This window comes from Tympanuchus pallidicinctus, unplaced genomic scaffold (genome assembly GCF_026119805.1).
Source record: "Tympanuchus pallidicinctus isolate F22 unplaced genomic scaffold, pur_lepc_1.0 scaffold3, whole genome shotgun sequence".
NCBI lineage: Eukaryota > Metazoa > Chordata > Aves > Galliformes > Phasianidae > Tympanuchus > Tympanuchus pallidicinctus.
In genome coordinates, this window is record NW_026294747.1 from 14,224,875 (window position 1) to 14,244,950 (window position 20,076).

At 40.1% G+C, this 20,076-nt stretch overlaps 1 protein-coding gene across 4 annotated transcripts in view; it reads right to left on the reverse strand.

Moving 5' to 3' along the window:
- LOC128085414 (mucin-5B) overlaps positions 1-20,076 on the reverse strand; it is a 45,782-nt gene that overhangs the window by 13,889 nt on the left and 11,817 nt on the right. For all 4 annotated transcript variants that reach the window (XM_052692730.1, XM_052692731.1, XM_052692732.1 and 1 more), the window contains 23 exons: positions 19,481-19,619; positions 18,793-18,894; positions 18,018-18,087; positions 17,634-17,771; positions 16,785-16,949; positions 15,880-15,974; positions 14,970-15,096; positions 11,731-11,983; positions 10,738-10,790; positions 10,262-10,362; positions 9,808-9,959; positions 8,495-8,633; positions 7,249-7,359; positions 6,338-6,517; positions 5,712-5,948; positions 4,663-4,819; positions 4,334-4,462; positions 3,819-3,903; positions 3,561-3,598; positions 2,682-2,837; positions 1,564-1,659; positions 613-854; positions 103-280 (listed from right to left, as the gene is read on the reverse strand). In XM_052692730.1, the coding sequence (XP_052548690.1) occupies positions 103-280; positions 613-854; positions 1,564-1,659; positions 2,682-2,837; positions 3,561-3,598; positions 3,819-3,903; positions 4,334-4,462; positions 4,663-4,819; positions 5,712-5,948; positions 6,338-6,517; positions 7,249-7,359; positions 8,495-8,633; positions 9,808-9,959; positions 10,262-10,362; positions 10,738-10,790; positions 11,731-11,983; positions 14,970-15,096; positions 15,880-15,974; positions 16,785-16,949; positions 17,634-17,771; positions 18,018-18,087; positions 18,793-18,894; positions 19,481-19,619 (3,143 nt within the window). The remainder of the gene's footprint in view (positions 1-102; positions 281-612; positions 855-1,563; positions 1,660-2,681; positions 2,838-3,560; positions 3,599-3,818; positions 3,904-4,333; positions 4,463-4,662; positions 4,820-5,711; positions 5,949-6,337; positions 6,518-7,248; positions 7,360-8,494; positions 8,634-9,807; positions 9,960-10,261; positions 10,363-10,737; positions 10,791-11,730; positions 11,984-14,969; positions 15,097-15,879; positions 15,975-16,784; positions 16,950-17,633; positions 17,772-18,017; positions 18,088-18,792; positions 18,895-19,480; positions 19,620-20,076) is intronic.

Consider the following 20,076-nt stretch of genomic DNA (forward strand, 5'->3'; position numbering starts at 1 on the left):
CTGCTCTATTTCACCTTACTGAATCAATACAAACATAATACAAATGTTGTCCACAAAGATTCATAGCAAAAATTTCACAAATTCACTTGCCACAGTACTTACACTGGCACTCAAAGACTTCACAGCAACCAGCTTCATCACGGTGTTTCATGAATGGGAAACCATTGACACAGAGTTTCAGCTGCTGAGGAGGACAAGTGATGCTGGACAGTTTAATATTATTTTCTTCTCCCAGGCAAGTGGCAATCTGGCAGTTTCCAAAGTTCCATGATTCATTGAACTATTGACAGATTGAAAGAGATGGAGAAGAACATAGCAAAGTAATGTAACAAACGTATGTACCAACCACACTCCACTCACATCCCTATCTGGTATGGCATTATTTACTATCTAGTGTCTGTAACCCAGAAAATATGACGTATGTAGCAATCAATGCAGCTATGATATCTTCTTCTGTTCTACATTTTGTGCACGTCTCGGGAATAAGGTCTTGACTGCTTCTGCAGGTGTGACATGACTAGATGTGGTTTCCTAGCTGTTCTTCAGCTCAGGTAACTCTGCCTGCCTCCAATGCTCTAGCTAAAGAACTGTATCTTCGTTCAAGACTCTCACCTTTCTAGGAGGAACGAGCCCAAGACAGTCGCTCACAGGAACCAACGTGGTAGCAGGAATTAGGCTTGTTGCATTGGGAGAAGCTGTTGGTGGACAGGCTTCAGAGTTTGGTTCACAGGTCTCAAGGGCCTCAGTTTGAACGACTTTACACTCTGCCCAGATTAATTCAATCTGGCACGATGCATTGCAAATGGAGTAAGCACAATGACCTGATATATTCATTGGCAGAGAAACATTTTCTCCTGGAAGGCCAAAACCAAACAGTTAGTACTGAATTGCCCCTGGAACTGGTAAATGTTTGCTGTGAACTCTCAAGGACTATGCATCACAGATCAGACACATACTCAGCCTTGCATGGAAGTAACTGGGTCTGCCTGCACCATACATTCAGTGTGTCTGCCTGCTGAGCACTGAATCTAATGACTGGATCAGGTCTCAATTCATCTAAATGAAAAGTGCTCAGGGAGAGAGAGCTACAGGTGGCAAATCTGCATTTCGTCAGCTCATCTGTAAGTACACTGGAGAGAATTGAGTATGAGTCCAAAAGAAGAGAAAACTGAGTGTATCACTGAGTGCTTCACAAAGACCATGATATACATGTTCAGGAGCTACTAAGAGATAAAAAGAAAAGCTTTCTCTCCTGTAACTTTGGAATAGGAATGTGGATTACAAAACTGTGTTACGTTATGGGATTCAGGAGTTGTGCTGCATTACACTAAAGTTAACATCTAATATAAGCTTTCTTATACCGGGGATATACAAACCAGGACTATGTTACAGGATGCAGGTGAAAAGCAGTTTTGGAGGTGTTAGTTACAGTTCAGAGATGTAACAACTTCTGGTAATGTGTAATTGCAGCAGTCTGAATCATCACTCGCTGGAGCACATTTATCTAGCAGTACATCTTCCCACATCAGTGGTGCAGAAAAAGTAAATAGCTTGGTTTCTCACCCATTTGTATCAATTGTCCATTGTCAGTGCAGAAACAGGGAGTGGCTTCTGTTGATAACGGTGGTAACGGTGATGTTACAGGCTGCATAAGTTGTTCTGCAGAAAATTAAACCAGTTAATATCCAAAGCTTCTGCTACTCTATCTATATTCAAGCTCGATGACATCTATCACATTCTCTACATTTACAAGAAGAGGAACAAAGTCACTATTACACACCACCACATTCTGTACAGGTTCACACTAAAAACAGTCCATATATCTTAATGACCCCCATACACACACTATGCTACCAGGGTAATGCACACACTCCTCCAGGTGTGTGCATCAGGTATTTTTATACAGAAGAGAGCAAGTCCCCCTTACACTGTCTCTTATTTTATTCCCAACTAAGGTCTTCTTGTCTTTCTAATCCCATAGGACTTCTCCTGACCTTGGAGAGGTGACTTCCAGTGGCAAGCCGTTTTATTCTGTAAAGGCTAGTTGTAAAGAATTTGTTGATTTAAATACAGATGGGTCACTTAGAAATTTAATGAGGCCACCCTATACTCTGCTTTAAATAGCCTCTCCTTTCCTAGCTATAACAGCATTATATGGCTTATTCCAGCTGTTACCAAATGTAGTAAACAGGAGACAAATAAGCTTACCATCAAGTCTTCAGTTCATCCACTCACTTGAATGGAGAAGATGTTAGTTTTGATTGCTTTATTTTGTACAATTTGCTACCAAAGGATATATTTTTAAATCACTGATTTTTTTTTCCTATAATCATGGCACAGCTTCATTTTTTCTTTTGATCTTTTTCCTGCAACTTCTATTTTATGAACAGATTAAACCACAAGGTAGCTTTATTTTCTTGTTCCAATGAGTCATTTGAGACTGACTTAATCCAATGTAGAAAACAGTATACAGTAAGAACAATAGTGTGAAATAATAGGTGACGAGAAGGAGAAAACAAGATTTAGAACTACGAAATTTTTGAGAATAACAACAGCAATGTCAGCTATGGAAGACCCAAAGATACTGGAAAAGCCATGTTGAAAAATGGCTAAATCTATGCGATCTTTACATTGACCATAAGGATTTCAAAAATTACACAAAATTACAGACTTGATAGTACCTTGTGCTGGTGCGAATGGCGTACTGCAGGGGATGAATGTTTTAATGATCACTCCATTAGGGCCACAGAAAGCATTACCACACTTAGTCCCATCGGTCTGGCTGTATATAGTTTCATTTAATGAGTAGGTCTTCCCGTTGTAGCAACAAAGGCAATCTGAGGCAATAAAAGAGTAAATACCATGGTACCAGAGAACACTGCCTCATAATATAAATATAAATATAAATGAGAAGAAAATCAAACTCTGGATTTACAATTCATGTATGCAAAACTGAATTACCAATCTGAAAAACATGACCAGTTTCTACTTGAGAAGTTGCACTGGGAGTCTACCTCATTTTTTTTTAAATGAGTTGGAATTTTTTTGTTGCTGGTTCTTCTTAGAGTCAGCTTATTGGCTGGTGAAAGTATCAGAACTGGCACTGTCCTTGTCCAGTATAGAGCACAGGGATATTCCCTCTTGGCAGGGCATATGGCTGGGACTAATGCTTTGATAACTGTTAAGACCCTGGAGCTTCCATTACCACTAGTGATGAATGTGCAGCAATGAACAGCTTCCTGTAAGTATATAAGAAGTGCTGTAGTTTTTTGAGAATGTGTATTCAGGAAACACGAAAAGATGTATCTATATTACTGTAAAAAAATTAGCACAATTGAAGAAGTGTTGTTGACTGAGTCACGCTGCATTTTGAGGATGTGGCTTCTCCTATATAATGGCAATTAACAAGCAAGTGTGTCCCTGAAGCACATCAGGCTGCTCTTAAGCCTAACTGTCTAGGTATCTTATATAGTTAGAGGACAGAAAATAGCACCTCTAGAAGATTTCTCAACATGTGATGTTGGGTGTTCCAGTCTCAACGAAAGGTGATCAAACGTTACCTTTGGAGTCTTCGGTACACAGCTTCTCTTCAGGATTGCTGAAGACAAAGAGGAGGAGAGAAAACTTGTTTTTACTGACTTGAATCAGTATGTGGAAATACGTGTGCAATGATATCTGTCTGCAGACATAACTATTTCAACAAAAAAGCCTGCTCCTTCAGGTTTTAATGGTTGTTGCTGCCAGCAATTCCTGTGAACATAAACTATACAGGGCACAGCTCTCTAGCTATGTATCTTCCTTACCATCAACTGACCTACCATGAAGTGCAGTCAGGGAGGGAGACGCACTCCCTCCTCTCCTCATCAAAATAGGGCTTGTCAGGGCTACACTCTGGGTAACAGCCTGGAAAGTTAAAGTAAACAAAATGTCTTTAGCCTGCTTTACGAAGATTCAAGGCAATCATAAACACCTCTATCAGATGCAGATTTTATCCCAGTATGAACATGATCCAGTATAAATGTTATTCATTTTCCCATTTTCCATATCCCCTTTTTCCCTCTCCTCTGAAAGTTTTAATGAATTCTGTCAACACGATTATTCTTCACAAATTTAGACTCAGTGAATTTTTATCTCTGCCCAGTTTAAAAATAACATGCAAATTCTGCTTCAAATGGTACTATGGCACAGAGAATTAGCCTCAGGTGAGGCACAGTCAGTGAGTTTCTAGAGCAAATGAGATATTCCTCCAAGGTAAGACAGCAATCTTGCTGCTTAAAGCATTTAAAATCAGACAAGTCTTCAACAAATTGCGTCAAAGTCAAGGAAGAATTACCTTCTAAACTGTACAGTATGTTTCCACATTTTCCTTGTGGGTTCCTGCAGGTCTTTAGACAAGGTGCTCCACAGGGTTTATAGAACCACTCATGTTTGTCAGGTGGATTGTAGTAATCACAGAACACAGCTGGGACAGAAGGAAAAACAAAAACAAGAAATCCTCCAAGTCTCAGACATTGGGAAGGATTTGTTTTCTAATTCTTGCAAACAAGATCCTATTAAGTCACAAACATGTTGAGATACCAGAATTCTGCTCTTCTTTCTCCCCCATGTGCCCAAACACACGGAGCACCTCTTTTCTGTGTGCATTTCCAGTGCAATACTTACGGCAGATGGCTGGCGTTCTCCAGTTGATACAGACACCAGCTGTGCTACAGCTTCTTGCATAAGCAGCCACCGAGGTACAAAAGCACTCACAGTCTCCCACACTGTCACAGCCACAGAAGTCAGAAACACAGGATTCATAATATGGTATTGGATTCACCTATCAAAACACCAACAGAGCTGTTATCACAGCTGTACCTCTTGCTCTACATTTTAATGAAAGGGCTCTGAATTTCTGCCATCCCTGGCAGTTTCTTCAGCAGAACTGTCTGTGACAGTCTGGGCTTGTCAGACAGAGCTAGGATGTTTTACAAGAGGTACTTTTCTATTTTCACCTGTCTGGTAGATGTGACTTTAAATCTTTTCTTTCTTATTTGTGCACTGGCATTTACAATCAAGTATCTTTCCAAGCATAATTTCTGCAGAATTAAACTACCTGGCTTTGGGTTAGCACAACTATATGGTGCGTGTGCTTTCTAATTGATGGATAGTGATGGAATATAAAATGAAATTGTATTTTCCACTGAATTTCACATTTCTTGCATTATAACCTGTATCACCATGAGCTATCCAAGGAAATTAGGCCAAGTTCACTCCTTAAGTGACTTACTAAATTGCACTGAAGCCTCACATAGGCATTTTCATTAAGAATTAGCAGCTCTGTTTCAGTTTAAATTAATTTGATGTGTCTAAAATGAACAAAGTAACTTTTTTCTTTCGGTAATTTGAATAAACTTTCCCAAGGATACGCATAAAAACAGCCCTATGGTGTTATCTCCTGATGTTACAAACTGATACCCAGCTTTTAACGTCTGGTAGCCAACTATTATCCTCTTTGTCCTTGGTTACTCAAAACAGGCACCACTGCTTCCCCAGTGCCAAACAGCAGGATTTATCTGCCATAGCAGTAAGGAAAGGTATTGAGAGAGGTAGCCCCTGTTCTCAAGATGTTGTGTAATAGCCTTTAATAGTAACAATTTGTGCACAAATGTGCTGTATAATAGCAACTAATGCCTGGTGTGAAAGTACTGATGGTGGGAGAATAGGATTACCTTACTGTGGCATGCTTCAAAGACACTACTCTTAATGATGCTGCAGTGCTTCTGTCCCAAGGCAGATTTGAAAGGCTGATCAGCACACAGGTCTGTCATGTTGATATTGGAGCAGGTGCTTGTTATTTTCCAGCTGTTTCCAAACTCCTGGATGCTCATCTCCACAGACTGCCCTCTGGTTGTGAAGTCATTCCTTGAGCGGCCATCGAAGTCCCCACAAAGGCCGCAGACTTTTCCCTGAGTAATTTGTGTAGGCGCAGTAAGTGGTTTGGTTATTTTAAGTGTAGCCCACTCTTTGACAGAAATAAACTACAGAACAAGCCAAGGAAAAATAGCTGCGAATTTCTAAACAGCCATCAAAATATGTTTCAGAAAAAGCTGTACTAGAAGTGACAAGATCACTCTTTTAGCCCACCAGTACTCAAAATATCTGGCTTTACTTCTAGCTCCCAAATTTTTGGAGCATTCCATACCAACTGGACAATGAAACACGAAGCACGGCCCACTCACTGCTTCTTGCCCACGGGACTCAACACTTCTCCAAGCCCTGAATTTCAAACTGGGGTTTCAGTTCTGGGTGTATGACTTTGAGTTTGAAATTGTAACTCAGTCTGTTCTGCACCTACCTGGAAAGATGGTGTCACATGAACAACAACTGTCGTCTTCTGGTCCCACATGAAGCTCATCCCTTGAGTTGTTTCAATCACAATATAACCTCCTCTGAGATCCACCTTATAATTCTTCTCAGCTCCTGGATCAGTGGCTATCTCCTGAATTCTTCCTTCTAAAAGCCTGATTTCACTGCTCTACAAAGAACAAATGTATTGCATGGAAGGAAACCAAATAGAGTAACGGCTCTGGTATTCTGGCTTTTGTCCTTCATTTCATTTTTCTGTAGTTCTTGCACTACGTCTTGGCCTATCCCAGGACACGTGAGCGAAAGACAAGACCCACTGAGCTCAATGGGAAACATCTGCCCATGCATGACAAGTCTTACTTCACGGTCACATAAATTGTCCTCATTCTAGATGAAATCAATTTTGCTGGCACAACAGCTCCCGAGTGCAAGGGTAATTGGGCATGCCGGAACACTCCTTGTCACGCCACTTTCTTTCACCCTACCCTCACCCCCCACTCTGGGATACGTTTCTTTGTTCTTTTGTGTTCGCTTTGGGGAAATGCTAAAGCTGAGCTGGAAGGAAGAAACTCTTCCCTCCATGCTTGACATCTGCCCTGTGCACAAACCATGGCACAGAAATATGCAATATGGTCTCTAATTTTTTTTTCCCACCCATGCACCACTAATATCACAGATGCACACATACACACGCAGAGTGCTGTTGACCCCCTGCCCCCTTCCCTGCAGAAGTACCCAGCCCTGCTAATGCCAACTACCTACACCTTTTTCAGCTTGCTTGCCTTTGCTTTCCAGCTATTTGATTAACATAGGTACTCTATAGCAACAACGGAGCTGGAATATAACGGAGCTGCAAAATCAAGACTACAGCTCCTCAGCTAGGAATGATTCTAGACAAACCTCAAAAATCAGTGTGATCTTTAGGGAGCAGATGGAGAGTGACTTCCCACAGGCATTGTTCTGAATTACAATTCGGAAGGTGCCAGCATTCATGTTATTGGGACAAAAATCCTTAGAAAAATAAGATAACATTGAATTAGATCTTTTCATGTAATTACTCCAGTCTTAAACATTTTCAAGAGCTCTAAATACATCAACCTGACTTCTGCTTTTTTATCATGAGTTCACCAAAATTCCAGGCATGTTAGAAGAAACAGTTGCTGAACTGTTCATACTTATTTGGCCAGGAATTTCAAAGAGAAAAGCTGAGATAAAAAAAGGAGCCTCTCATAACACCAGTCCTGCATAGCCAACACGTTTTTAAATACTTCTTAATATTAGCAAAAACAACTGTGATTTGGAGATGAGAAAGTCTCTCATTCAGTACTACCTTATTACATGTAATTGTGGTACATGAGTTGAGATCCATATGCTAACTTCTACATGCTTTTGATGGAAATAAATAAATAAATAAATAAATAAAACAGAATCACAGAATCATTTGAATTGGAAGGGACCTTAAAGGCCATCTGGTCCAACTCCCCTGCAGTGAAAAGGGACACCTACAGCTAGATCAGAATGCTCTGTCAACCTGCTGTCCCTACTGTCACTCTTGAATGATCCAGAGAAACATTAATTTTCAATGCCACATCAATCCCCTCCTTTGCAGATGGTGGATTTACACCAGGAAAGGGCAGCCTAGCCCAGAAGTTAATCATTTAGGATCACACAGTGCCCTCTTGTGTCATTTCTGAGGGTTAATTGCTTTGGTTCTGTATGGAAGATATGTATCTGCTCTGAGTACAAGAGCAGGGGGGGCTCAGCTCAGCTCACCGGTGTTCATTACTTTACATGAGACAGCCTTTATAGAATCATAGAATCATTTGAGCTGGAAGGGACCCTTAAAGTCCATCTGGTTCAACTACCCTGCAATGAACAGGGACATCTGCACTAGATCAGGTTCTCAGAGCCCCTCCAGCCTGACCTTGGGTGCCTCCAGGGATGGGGCATCCACTGCCTCTCTGGACGATCTGTTCCAGTGTCTCACTGCCCGTACTGTAAAACACTTTTTCCTCAAATCCAGTCTCAACCTCCCCTCCTTTAGTTTGAAACCATTTTTCCTTGTCTTATCAAATCATTTCTCAAATGGAACCTTGCAGTGTAAGCTGTGAAGAGCACGTGGATAAGAATACAAAAAGTGGGATACCTGAGCTAAGATATAGTCACAGTCTCCCAGGAAATCAAACTTCTCCCCATCAAAGCTCATGTAGTGCCCGTTGCCATACACAGTGCAGGTTCCTTTGCAGGGATTGTCTGTGCAGTTCCACTGCCTTTTGTTACAGGTGCTGGGGGTTGAAATGCAAAGGTTCACCATCTTTGTATGAGGTGTGTTTTTTCCTTAACTCCAAACATAGGCTGAATAACTGAAAGTTGAATCCTCTGCAGTGCTTCAAAGTAATCTACTCTGAGACCATGCCATATAATGGACTGCTAATTACAAAATTCATGTTTTCTATCAAGACACATTGTGTATTTTGATATTTTTTTTTTAAATAGCACTGTAATCATTAAGGCCTGACAGCTGACAGTGGGGATTTAAGATCTAAGTTCAAGATGAAGAACTAATAATAATATAATAATAATTCAACCATATTTAACATACCTTGCAGCCAGTTCAGTTCCTTATCACGGTGTGCAACCCAACACTACCTCCCACCCTCCCCTGGCAGACTTCACCTCCAGCTGAGGGGCAGCACAGACAGAAAATTTTTGTTGTTGTTCCCTTAGCACAGATACTCTGCAGTTATTTTCCCTGTGTGCAATCTGTTCTCATAAGAAAACAAAGACCTCACTGCAATAAAACCTCTTAATGGCCTCTGGGAGAACAACTGCTTATCAGGGTTTGGCCTCACATGTTAAACGTATTGCTTGTACTAGTGATAATCAAAGCAGTGTTTCTGGCTGTTATCTTCTCTTATTTTCTCACTAAATAATGGGTAAGGATTCAAAGAATTTTACCCACCACGATAAATAATATCTATGAGAACTACAGCAGCGTTGTACCAGCAGTTGGAACAACTGGAACATTCATCTGTCTTACTGGGAGATCTGTGCACCCAGAAGAATTGCAGGTTGCTGCAAGATCACTGTGGTTCCTCCTTCCTCAACATTCAGCCCTTTTCTGGGGGTGAGCTGAGTCCCACAGTGACAGACTCCATTCTTCCTTATACAATGAGCAGCCACAAACCAGCCTGGATGTGTCTGGGATTTCTAAAGCTGGAGTGGAAGCAGTTTGTAAAAAACGATAGAAATTCTTCGACATTTGGTACCCATTCCCTTAAATACAGGCTCATGCATTGTGGTGCAGAGAGGGAATGCTCCCTTTTTTAAATTTTTACTAGATGTTTAATGATTCTGATGGTGAAGAGAAAGGTTTCAAAGGCATCCTGCCCCATGGATGTACTATGCACTATTTTTAACAGCCTTTGTTACAGAATGAGACTCCCTGGAATAACATACCATGTGTTGCAGTCAACTCTGATGGTTTCACCAGGTTTATAAAAGTGCCCTCCATGGACACATGGACATTGGTCTTTGGGAATACATCCCCCATTGCCATCCAACACCAGCCCATCGGGACACATGCAGCCAGAGACACATTCTGTGACATACTGCATATATAAAAACATGATACAAGGCAATATATTAATGCACAGAACGTACAGGGAACCAGAAGTGTTAGTGCTGCACTTCAAACTTTTGGGATTGCCTTTTCAAAATCTTACATGCCAGCAAGTTAATAACAATCAGGCTACGGGCGTCACAGCTAGGTGAGCAGCTGCAGCTGCAGTGTTATCAGTGGGGTGACTGGTCTTGTGAGCAGTGTAATCTGTTACTGCCGGCGTTTGTTCAGGACAATCACACATGCACAATCATGTTGTCCCTCACTCGTGACAGAAGGTGAAGCCCTTACACAGTGCATGTCCTGCGTCTTACAGCTCTTCTGACACTCTGATCCAATGGCACCAGGACCCGCCGAGCTGCAGTTGAAGTAGTACATAGGAGCTGGGCAATCTATGGGATGAAGAACATTGTAGGAGGGTCATTTGGTGAAAGTGATAAGGATGTCATCAGCCCCTCTGTGTGACTGAATTGGGCATTTCAGAGGGCAGCATATGTCTCTCATTTACAGTTTCCATTAGGTTTCCATTCTGTCTACCAACAGAAGGAGGCAAACAACCTCTGAGCTTGGGGAAGTATCATCTTTTAAAGAATTCAGCAACTCTGGGGACATTCTTATAAAGACAACTGTTACCAATAACTCACAAATTACAGGGAGAAAGTAAAAAATGTGCAAAAGACTAAAATGCTACAGAAAGCAAGAGATGTACAGAGAAACATTATAAACACTAGCTGACACTATAATGCTATTATTCAACAAAATCTCACCTTTTACCAGGACAGTTTCTCCAATGCAGTCTAATCTTCCTTGAATGCATTTGCTAAAGAGATTCCATAAAATGAAACACATCAGCTCTTCACATTTGTCTCTCTCACTAGAGAGAAAGCCTCTGCGAAGCTTTGCTAGTAACACAAATAACAAATTCCCAGCAAAATTAATATTTGGTACAGATGTGAATTGCCATCCCCAGAAGGAAGTTCTAAACATGAAATTCTTTCCTTTCATCTGCCACTAGTTTAGTGTATGCCTTTCCTAAATCAAGAGTTTCCTCAGCATTTCTCTTCCGCTCTGTGAGATGGGAGTAGTACCTTCTTAAGTAAGAGGCCTCCTAAATTACTAAGCGAATTTGCATTTACAAAGCAGTCAAAAAATTTTCAGAGAGAAATCCAAGAGTTGGAAGAGAGAAAGAGAAAACACATCTAAAAATAAAAATACATTGTTTGCATAATTCAGCCCTCTTGTGATATTTGTTTGCATTTATTTGCTACCCTGAGCTGGCTGAAAATGAGGAAAAGGCAGTTGTTTTGCACTGGAGATGCAAGAGAATTACCTTACCTTTAGTATTCACCTCCCTAGTTTTCTCCTTATGTTTAAAAACTGAGATTTTGCTTCTTTCCCTTGAGCAACATTTTTTTTAACAGCCTGCAGGATGATGCTAGGGGGATGTTTTGGACTCCTTTTCATCACAAAGCCCCTATCTTGCTCCTGCTGTAAGTGAATATTTTTTTACTCAACAGTGAACGTTGCATAGAGACAGGTCACAAACACTACATGTTTTAAGGTTCTTGTTTGTCAGCAGCAATGTAGGATCTTAATCTTCACTGTGGCTGCCAGTCCTGCCAGGAGATCATTTGCTTTTGTAAAATCAAGTAGAAATTAATCGTGATTCCTTACAGTAAAATGACCACATTCAAGGATTAGAGCAGGGACTTCCCCAGCAAGCCCAGGTATTCAACCTTTGTATCATTAGTGCAGCTTACCACAACAGCTTGTCTTCCTGAAAAGAGTTGCCAGGCTGAACAATCTTGCCTTTGTAGTAGCAAGGACAGTCATCTGGAGTCACACATTCCTCCTCATCATTGAGGTAGGTCCCTTCAGGGCAACCACAGCCCTCCATAGGAGCAATCTGAACTTTACACAGCGGATCAGCTTCATCCAGCGAGCGGCAAGACTGGTTGCAGTACTTCACGCTATAGTTATAAACCATAGTCTCAGGACACTCCTCTGAGGGATCTTTGCAAGAGAAATAAAATGGATGTATGGCATTCTCTGTTCAATCATCATTCATGCTGTTAAAGCAGCTCTCTGCAAGTTGAGATCCATAAAAGTACATTTTCCTAACCAGAACACCTTGTCTCCCAGTGGTCTGGGAGAAGCCTGCTCACATAAGCCTGCCTAAAACTAGGTGAAGTTGAATTCTGAAATACCCAAGAGGGTGTATCTTGACTGAATAAGAGTCAGTGTCATTTTGTATTTGTAAAATTTACAATTCCATCTTACGTCAAGAATTGAAGCCAGTAACTTCTCGCTTTTCCATGTAGATAAATACGAATTTTCTATCCCTAACTAATGATTTATTTGGATAGGAAAAAAAAAAAAAAGGAAGTATTGAGCTATTTTATAGGGTTAACTTTGGGCATTAAATGGGCAGTGATAAGGAACTTGCTAATCATTTGATGGTACCTCTTCTTTTTATCCTTTAAAGAAATGAGAAACCAAATTTTTAAGCACCTTGTTGGGTGGATCAAACAGTTAAATACTAAAAATCTACAGATCTCAACTAAACCTGTAAGACAACGAAAAGCTGATTAATCTTTATGCGCTAATAAAAAATATTAACTTAAAAACTCTGCCATAAAATCTGCAGTAGGGATCAGTAGGATCATGTTGTGTAAGGAAATATCAGGAATGCGACTTTCAAGAAAGGCTGGCATCCAGATTCTTCTGAAATTCAATGAGAACTAGGGACCTAGCCCTCTTGGACCTCTTTTTGACTCAGATCCCCACAGATAAGACCCACTGCTTTGTTTTTCAGACATGCACGAAGGTACCAGAAGGTACAGGAGGGTTGCTTATGGGGAACTGCGCTAATCTTTGCAGCAGTATTATCACCATATCAGCCATAGGCTCTCCATGCTTAAACAAAGCTCTGTATGGTTTTCCAGTCAATGACCATTGTATGCTTTCTTAGATTAGTTTGTGTGCTAGGTGTGTGTACAGATGGAAAACCACCTCCACCAACAAAAGCCAGTTGGTTTCCTGCTCTCAGCTGGAGCAGGCATGATATCCCATGGGTCAGTTAGGCTGGCCATATTTTCATATTTCATAGGAGTGTTATGAGGATGCAGCAACTGGTATACAGAAATCACAATAGGTCAAGTAATAAAGATATTAATAAAGTCCTTGAACTCTAGTTTATATCACAATCCATCTAATATACCAAAAGATTTCACTGAATGGGTGTTTCAATTATTAATTATTAATAATATAATTTCTAACAAATGTGTCTCCTTTCTCCCTTCAATTATTTGGTGGGAAAAGACCAATTTTGGTAAAGCTAGGTCTGGTAAGAAAAAGGTTATTTGGTCACAGTACCCACAGTCACAGATTTGTAATCTTAGATTATGTGGGTATCACAACGGAGGCATAAGTGCATAGCACATGAGCACACCAAAGATAGTTTCAAGGCAGCTTGCACAAGGAGAACAGTGATGTGATTTAGAAGAGACTACTAATCCCAGAAACTAGTAGCTCAGCTAATGGTTTGTGTTTCCACTAAGGACTGCCATACATACGAACTGCCTTCCATTAGCAAGTGGGGTTTTCTTTTTCATACACTCTACTTACTGCACTGCAGCCACCCTGTGCAACACAACCTGTCTCAGATTGTGCCTGCAGTGCAGCACAGCTGCACACAGCTGCAGGAGCTGAAAGACCCTTCCCACCTGCCACCAGGGGACAGAGCACTGAGAGTGCAGTTGTTCTGGCCCATTTACTTCTTCACTCCTGAATAGCACAACCTTCAATCTTATCACAGGCATGTTCCCAAAAGATTATTTCCTCTTAAAAAAAAAAAAAAGGCTAAAATGATCATGATAATTAAGCCATTAGAACTTTTCTCAAGGTTACTGCACTGTTAGAGTCAACATTGCCTATTGTGTCATGAGTCAGTTTTTCAGACCATTGCAGCAGAATTGTCTTGCTTTGGTGTGCAGTGTGTCAGTAATTCTATCCTGACAACAAATCTCTCCATAGACAGGGACTGGCTAGTGCATAAATCTGCATGAGTCTAGGATAACAGGCTGTAGACTGCATTGTGTTCCCTTATAATCATTTCAGCACAGACTTGTTAAATTGTTCTTACTCCAACCTTCCATGCCTTCTACAAAGCACCAGCTGCATCGTTTCTATTAAGCATTCCACTTGGCCTCTAGCTCAGGTAATAAAATATATCATAGCTGCATAAAAATCATCCTTGTTATCTTTCTTATTCAGATAAGTTATTAAGAAGCCCATATATTTATTTTCGTGTTGAAGAAGGTAAATCTCACTTGAACTACCTGGTAATTAATAGAAAAATGGAAAATTTCATACTAAAATTCAGAAACTACAACTCATGAATTTTACTCTCAGCTCCGATAGCATCCCATAATAAATTCTGGCAGTAGCATATAAATAGATACTTATTTGTGGACTCCTAACCTAGGATTTACTGACTATGTATATGCTCAAATATACACTTACATTCCAAGAAACTTTTATTTATTCTTAGATAGTCCTGAGATGAATATACTTTTCAACACTTTCATGTTCTCAGAAAAAAAGCAACACTTATTTATTAAAAGTTAAGTTATAGCTTGAAAAAGGCAATGAATGAGAACAATACTGTGTGCATGGCCAATGCCTGAGACAGAAAAGTTGAGAAGTACTGTAAAAAACCTGTCAGGATTACAATGCACTGGGAGGCCCATGGATCCTAAACTAATCTGTGACTCCTTGTGATTCAATACAGAACTCACCTGATGCAAGGAGCATGCATCCTAAGAACCTCTTCATGAAGTGATATTGGCAGGTAGAGGTTTTTAAAAATCTTATATATGCTTATTCTAGTTTTCAAAGATCTATGAGCTTGACTGAGCTCAGAAGCTACAAGCTGCCACAGACTGCAGTCTGAAGATGTTCCCCTGCGTCCCCACTCAAGACATTATAGGATGCATACCACAGATCCCCTGCCTCCAGCCCTGAAGGGTCATGCCTGCTGCAGCACAGTCTCTGGAGTAAGTAGAGAGCACACTACACAGTGCAACTTCACTCTTCTCAGCATTGCAGGTATCGTACATACACCTCTAGGGGACAGAAAAGGACATGGGTATTAGGCCTGGTTCACAGAAAGAGCAGGGAAATATTCAGCAATTTAATGGGGTAAAGGGTAAGCCACAGTTATCTGACTAATAGGTATCTGAAGACACATAAAATCTTACACAAAATTTCAGGCTCAGGTATTTTCTAAGTAAGCTGTATCTCACACAAACCCTACATGAATTTTCTGCAGTTTTTGCAGGAACTGCTTTACTATGCACAGAAATGTGGGAACTTGCTAGCTCATCAGTGATGTTATACAGCTGAGCACCACGAGCTGTTATGGGCAGCTTCCTGCATTTAAAATACAAATAGAGTAACGTCCTTCCACAGTAATAAAGGAAATGTGAACACTGTTAAAGTAGTGTATATTCTCCCACTGGACATCAATTTTAAATGAAATCATGAGATCAAAACCTCTTGGCTTGATTCCAAACAGAAACACTGGTTTATCTTTTTAAAGACTAAACAGTTTTCAAAAGCAGCAAACCCCATTTGACTTATTTTTCTTCAGGATCATGCAACAGGACTGTCGGTGATGGCAGTGCTGCTCATGGAAGACAGTCACTTAATCAGTATTTTCAGGACAGCAGGCAAAAAGACCCACTGTGTCTTGCATAAACTCTCATTTTATTTTTCTCATCAGCATCAGTGAACTTCTTTGCAAACTCACATTACTATAATCCATTTTACTCCCAAAGACCAGACCACCTCCCTGGCAGATCAGCTTCTGGATGAGAACAAACCACTGATTTAGACTACTGGCTTACCTTGATGTACACAGAAGGGTCTACAACAGAATGGCAGGCAGCAAATGTACTGCTTGTATTAGACAGAAGAGCACACCAATGTTGGGCAAATTTTTCTGAATGGGAAAAATATTGTCCACAGTTACTTAAACCAAATTACTACTTGAATTTGTTTTCTTACAAGTTATCACACACTTCTAGAAAGTCCTGAAGTGTTCCAATAATGCGGAAGGAAATAGTGGCAGGAACAGAGTGAACAGTCATTTTCCTGAAATAAAGGTTTCATCCTCCTAATACTAACACTATTACAGTGGCTGGATTTACAAAGTATCTGACAAGAAACCTCCCCATTTTCATTGTTTTCCATTAAACTTGTCTAATTCCTCATGAAATATGGTCATGGAATTACACAAAGCATATCATAATAAGTGAGATGTTACAATATATGATAATACCTAGGAGACTACACTGTAAATCTCCTATATATTCAGATCCAGTCAAAATGAGAAGCTGGACAGGCACCTGGTACAGTACAGTGCCTGCTGAAGTCAGTAGTGATGATAACTTATTAAGCCCAGCACAGCTGTAGCAACCTGGGTTGGAAGATTGGGCCCAAATACTGACAACCAATTATGCTCTGCCTTAAGCCTAAATTGCTCTCATTGATGCTGTGTATGCTTTTCAAGTCATCAGCAAAGAAGGTGCTGGCCCTTTTTCCAGAACTGTATATTTTGTTTTGCTTTGTTTTGCTTTTTAAAAAAACCACAGCTGTCACCATAGAGGCTCACAGAAAGCAACGTGTTCTCTCTAGAAATAGCCTCAAAGGCAGAGACAGTTGATGTTTATGAGACTTCTAAAGCTTTTTCAGTTATTTATCACATGAAAATTATTTAGCACTGATAACTCAGGGATGAAAAGCCTGCTACCTTTATCCACACTGTTTGAACAAGGATCTTCAAAGCTGTCCTCGACATCAAAACAGCTGGCTCTGGTTTTCCAAGAGTTACCAAAAGCAGCAGCTGAATCTTCTACAGCTCCAGTGGCTGTTCTGAAATCGTCAGTCTGGATGTTATTGAAATTGCCGCAAAGACCTTGAGTGGATGGCAGCAGGGATAAAAAAAAGAGGAAGAAGAGGACGAAGAAGAAGAAATCATAATACAAGTGGGAAAAGCAATGACTTCAAGATAAACACCCTTATCTCTATAATGGTGCTTGCCTGAAAGAAGCTCATTTTCCTGATGTCCCCACAAATCAGACAGGACCATGTATTTAGTGAGTAATTGTTATTTCCTGTATTAGTGAGAGCACAGAAATTGGAAGCTGATAAATATGATACAGTAATCACTAGCAGGCAGAGAAGTCCCTTCTCCAACATTTACAGTCAAAGAAAATGGCAAAAGCAAACCAAAATGAGTTGGAGGGATCAGATGTTATCCAATCACACAGATAGGAAACAGAGACACAAAAAGCTTAAATGATGTTAACAGGAGATTGGTGGCAAAACTGAGAACACTGCCTGCATCTCACAAGACTCTGATGGAAGCACGCTTCTACAGATAGAGTCCAAAAGATTTGCACACACTAAACATTACAGAGTTTATTTTCAGCAAATTGAAGGTTTTGGCCAATCTTTTGTTGCAAAAAGGTGTAGATTTAATCACAGGTTCTAACATTAAAAAAGTCAATATAAAATCAAATATTTTGTTCAATTAAAGTTATAGATAAGCAGCTACAAGTTGTTAAAGAGTGAACTGAAAGGATATGATAGTTCTTACCAGATGTGCCATTCTGATAAGAATGATCAACTGTTATGGAGAGCTGCATCAAAGGTTTCATTTGCACTTGAATCTGTACTCCAGCTGAGCTCAAGATTTTGATGAAAAATGTTGAGGGTCTGAAGATGGTGATGCCATCTAGAGAGGAAAAAAGTGAAAGGAAAAAAACTGGTTCACAAACCTTTATGAGGCTGAGAAAACAGGAACTCCATTTTACCAGCACATTCAGTGTAACACAGGAATCCCCCAGGGAGTCCCAGACTGTATCCACCTAAATCAGTGACCTTATAATGGGCAGGATCGGGTTCTTCAGAGACAGGAGCAGGAATCAAACTGTAAATTGATGTAGGCTGTTCTGAGAGAGTTGTGGAAAAAGACATTTACCTTTGCTTACTGGAAGCTTCACAATGAAATTGTTCATGTAGATATTTCCACAGGAACAGATTTTTATAGTCTGTAGAGAAAAGAAAAAAGCCCGTGGAAATGAATGCACATGAGACAGACAGTAACAACCTGACAAGCTTCCTTAAGCATTAAGAAGCAATGTCTTCAGAATATGGTTACCTCTGGGGCAAATATAACTCAATGTCTGGATTCCATGCAATGGCACAGAACAAATTTGTAGGCTATAACAAAATGAAAAACCCTCTCCACAGGTAGCAGCCTTGGATAATTGCTCTTGCATATCTAGGAAGTTAGCTATCTTTTTGAGAATTGCTCTCGAGTTGCTACTTATGGGTTCCGATGCATCCCACTGGATATGTGACATACCTAATACTTCATTTCTTCATAGGGGAAAACCTCAGGAATCAAAATTTTTGTAAAAAATACTTGGGTCCTGTAGAAATCTCCATTCTTCAAAAAGAAGTGAATGAAAAGTTTGAAGTTGTGGAAAAGACGGGAAAAACTGACAAGGATAATTTTGAGCCATTAACCTCTAAAGAAAATGGAAAAGCCAGAATCCAAAAAACTGGGAAGAAAATAACTCCTGTAGAACAAAACTAATAAACACATGCACTGCATCATCTGCTGCCATTAATCTTGCAGTCCCAGGACTGCACCAGACCAGAAAGAGTCCACGGTATTAGAGAACATAAATGAACTCTGTGGACCTAAATAAAAGTGACATTCTGTGTGCCAGCTAAAGCAAGTTACTTACTGTTCTTCCTAGTGTGACTAAGACATTCTTTAAGCAAGTCATTGTCTTTGACGTCCCACACTGGATGATCTCCCCAATCACCACAAATGTGTCATTGGTGTTCTGAAAACAGGTGAGAAAAGGGATGTGCAGAAATCATTAGCATGCTATAATAAAAGGAAGAAAATACATCTCTGAAAGGCTAAAATGTAAGAATGAAAGATCTGGGGCATTTAATTTCTAACTGCAAGTTGCTGAATTTCACTTCCAAACCCAATGATGTTCACTGCCTTTCCCCTTTACTCTTTCCTTGCATCAAGCTGTGTGGATAGTGTATGTGCAGAGTCACATAATACTCAACTTTTTGTGACGGAATCAGCTTATCCACTTCATTTCTACAGTCACAGATGAAGAAAGCTTCAGGAGAAATGCTTTAATCTACATTAATATATCCAGTAAGAAAATGAATTCATCAAAAAAAAGGGATGTAGAACTGTGTTGAAAATGCAAAAGCTTGATGCTTAGCATCACAGTTGAACTGCACTCCACTGCAAATAGAAAAATGTATGTGATTTAACACTGAGTGTGTATTGAAGTGCATTGCTGGACTGAGGCCATTTAGTCAAACAAAGTCATACAGAGCTCCAGCACAGCTTAATGCTTCATGTTACTCTAGAGATTCAGGAGTGAAATGGGAGATTGTTCATACCTTAGCTAAGACATAATGGCAGTTACCATGAAGACTGAACCTCTTATTATCAAATGTTGTTATGTGGAATCCTCCATCTATACTGCAGCTTCCAGAACAAGGCAGAGAGATACAGCTCCAGTGGCCCCCTTTGCAAGTACTGTACAAAACACAAAAATGAGTAGTTAGAATAAATATAGCTGCAAAAGAGCAAAGGTTGAGATCTATATCTGATCAGTTCCTCTTTTTTTTTTTGTCTCATCAGCTGCTTGTTTTTCAGCTGCTTATTAAATCCCTGAGGGAGAAAGATTTTATATTAAAACCCTACTTGTCTGTCAGTATGAGTTAATTGCACTGGGCTTTCATGCTATATCCTTCAGAGACACTGAGTTGGTCAAATAAGAAATATTTTCCAAGGCCTAAATCACTTACTTAACTTTTTAAAAGAAATAGCCTCTTCAAACAGGATCTTGTATCACTTCATGCTATTGATGATTCAGCAAGTTGCTGTTGCAAATTTTCAGAGGCTGAATTAATGAGCAGATGTGAAAATTAGAGCTGTTAATGCAAGAGGAGAACAGCCAGGCCATGTTCATGTTTTGCGAAGGCTGAGCCTA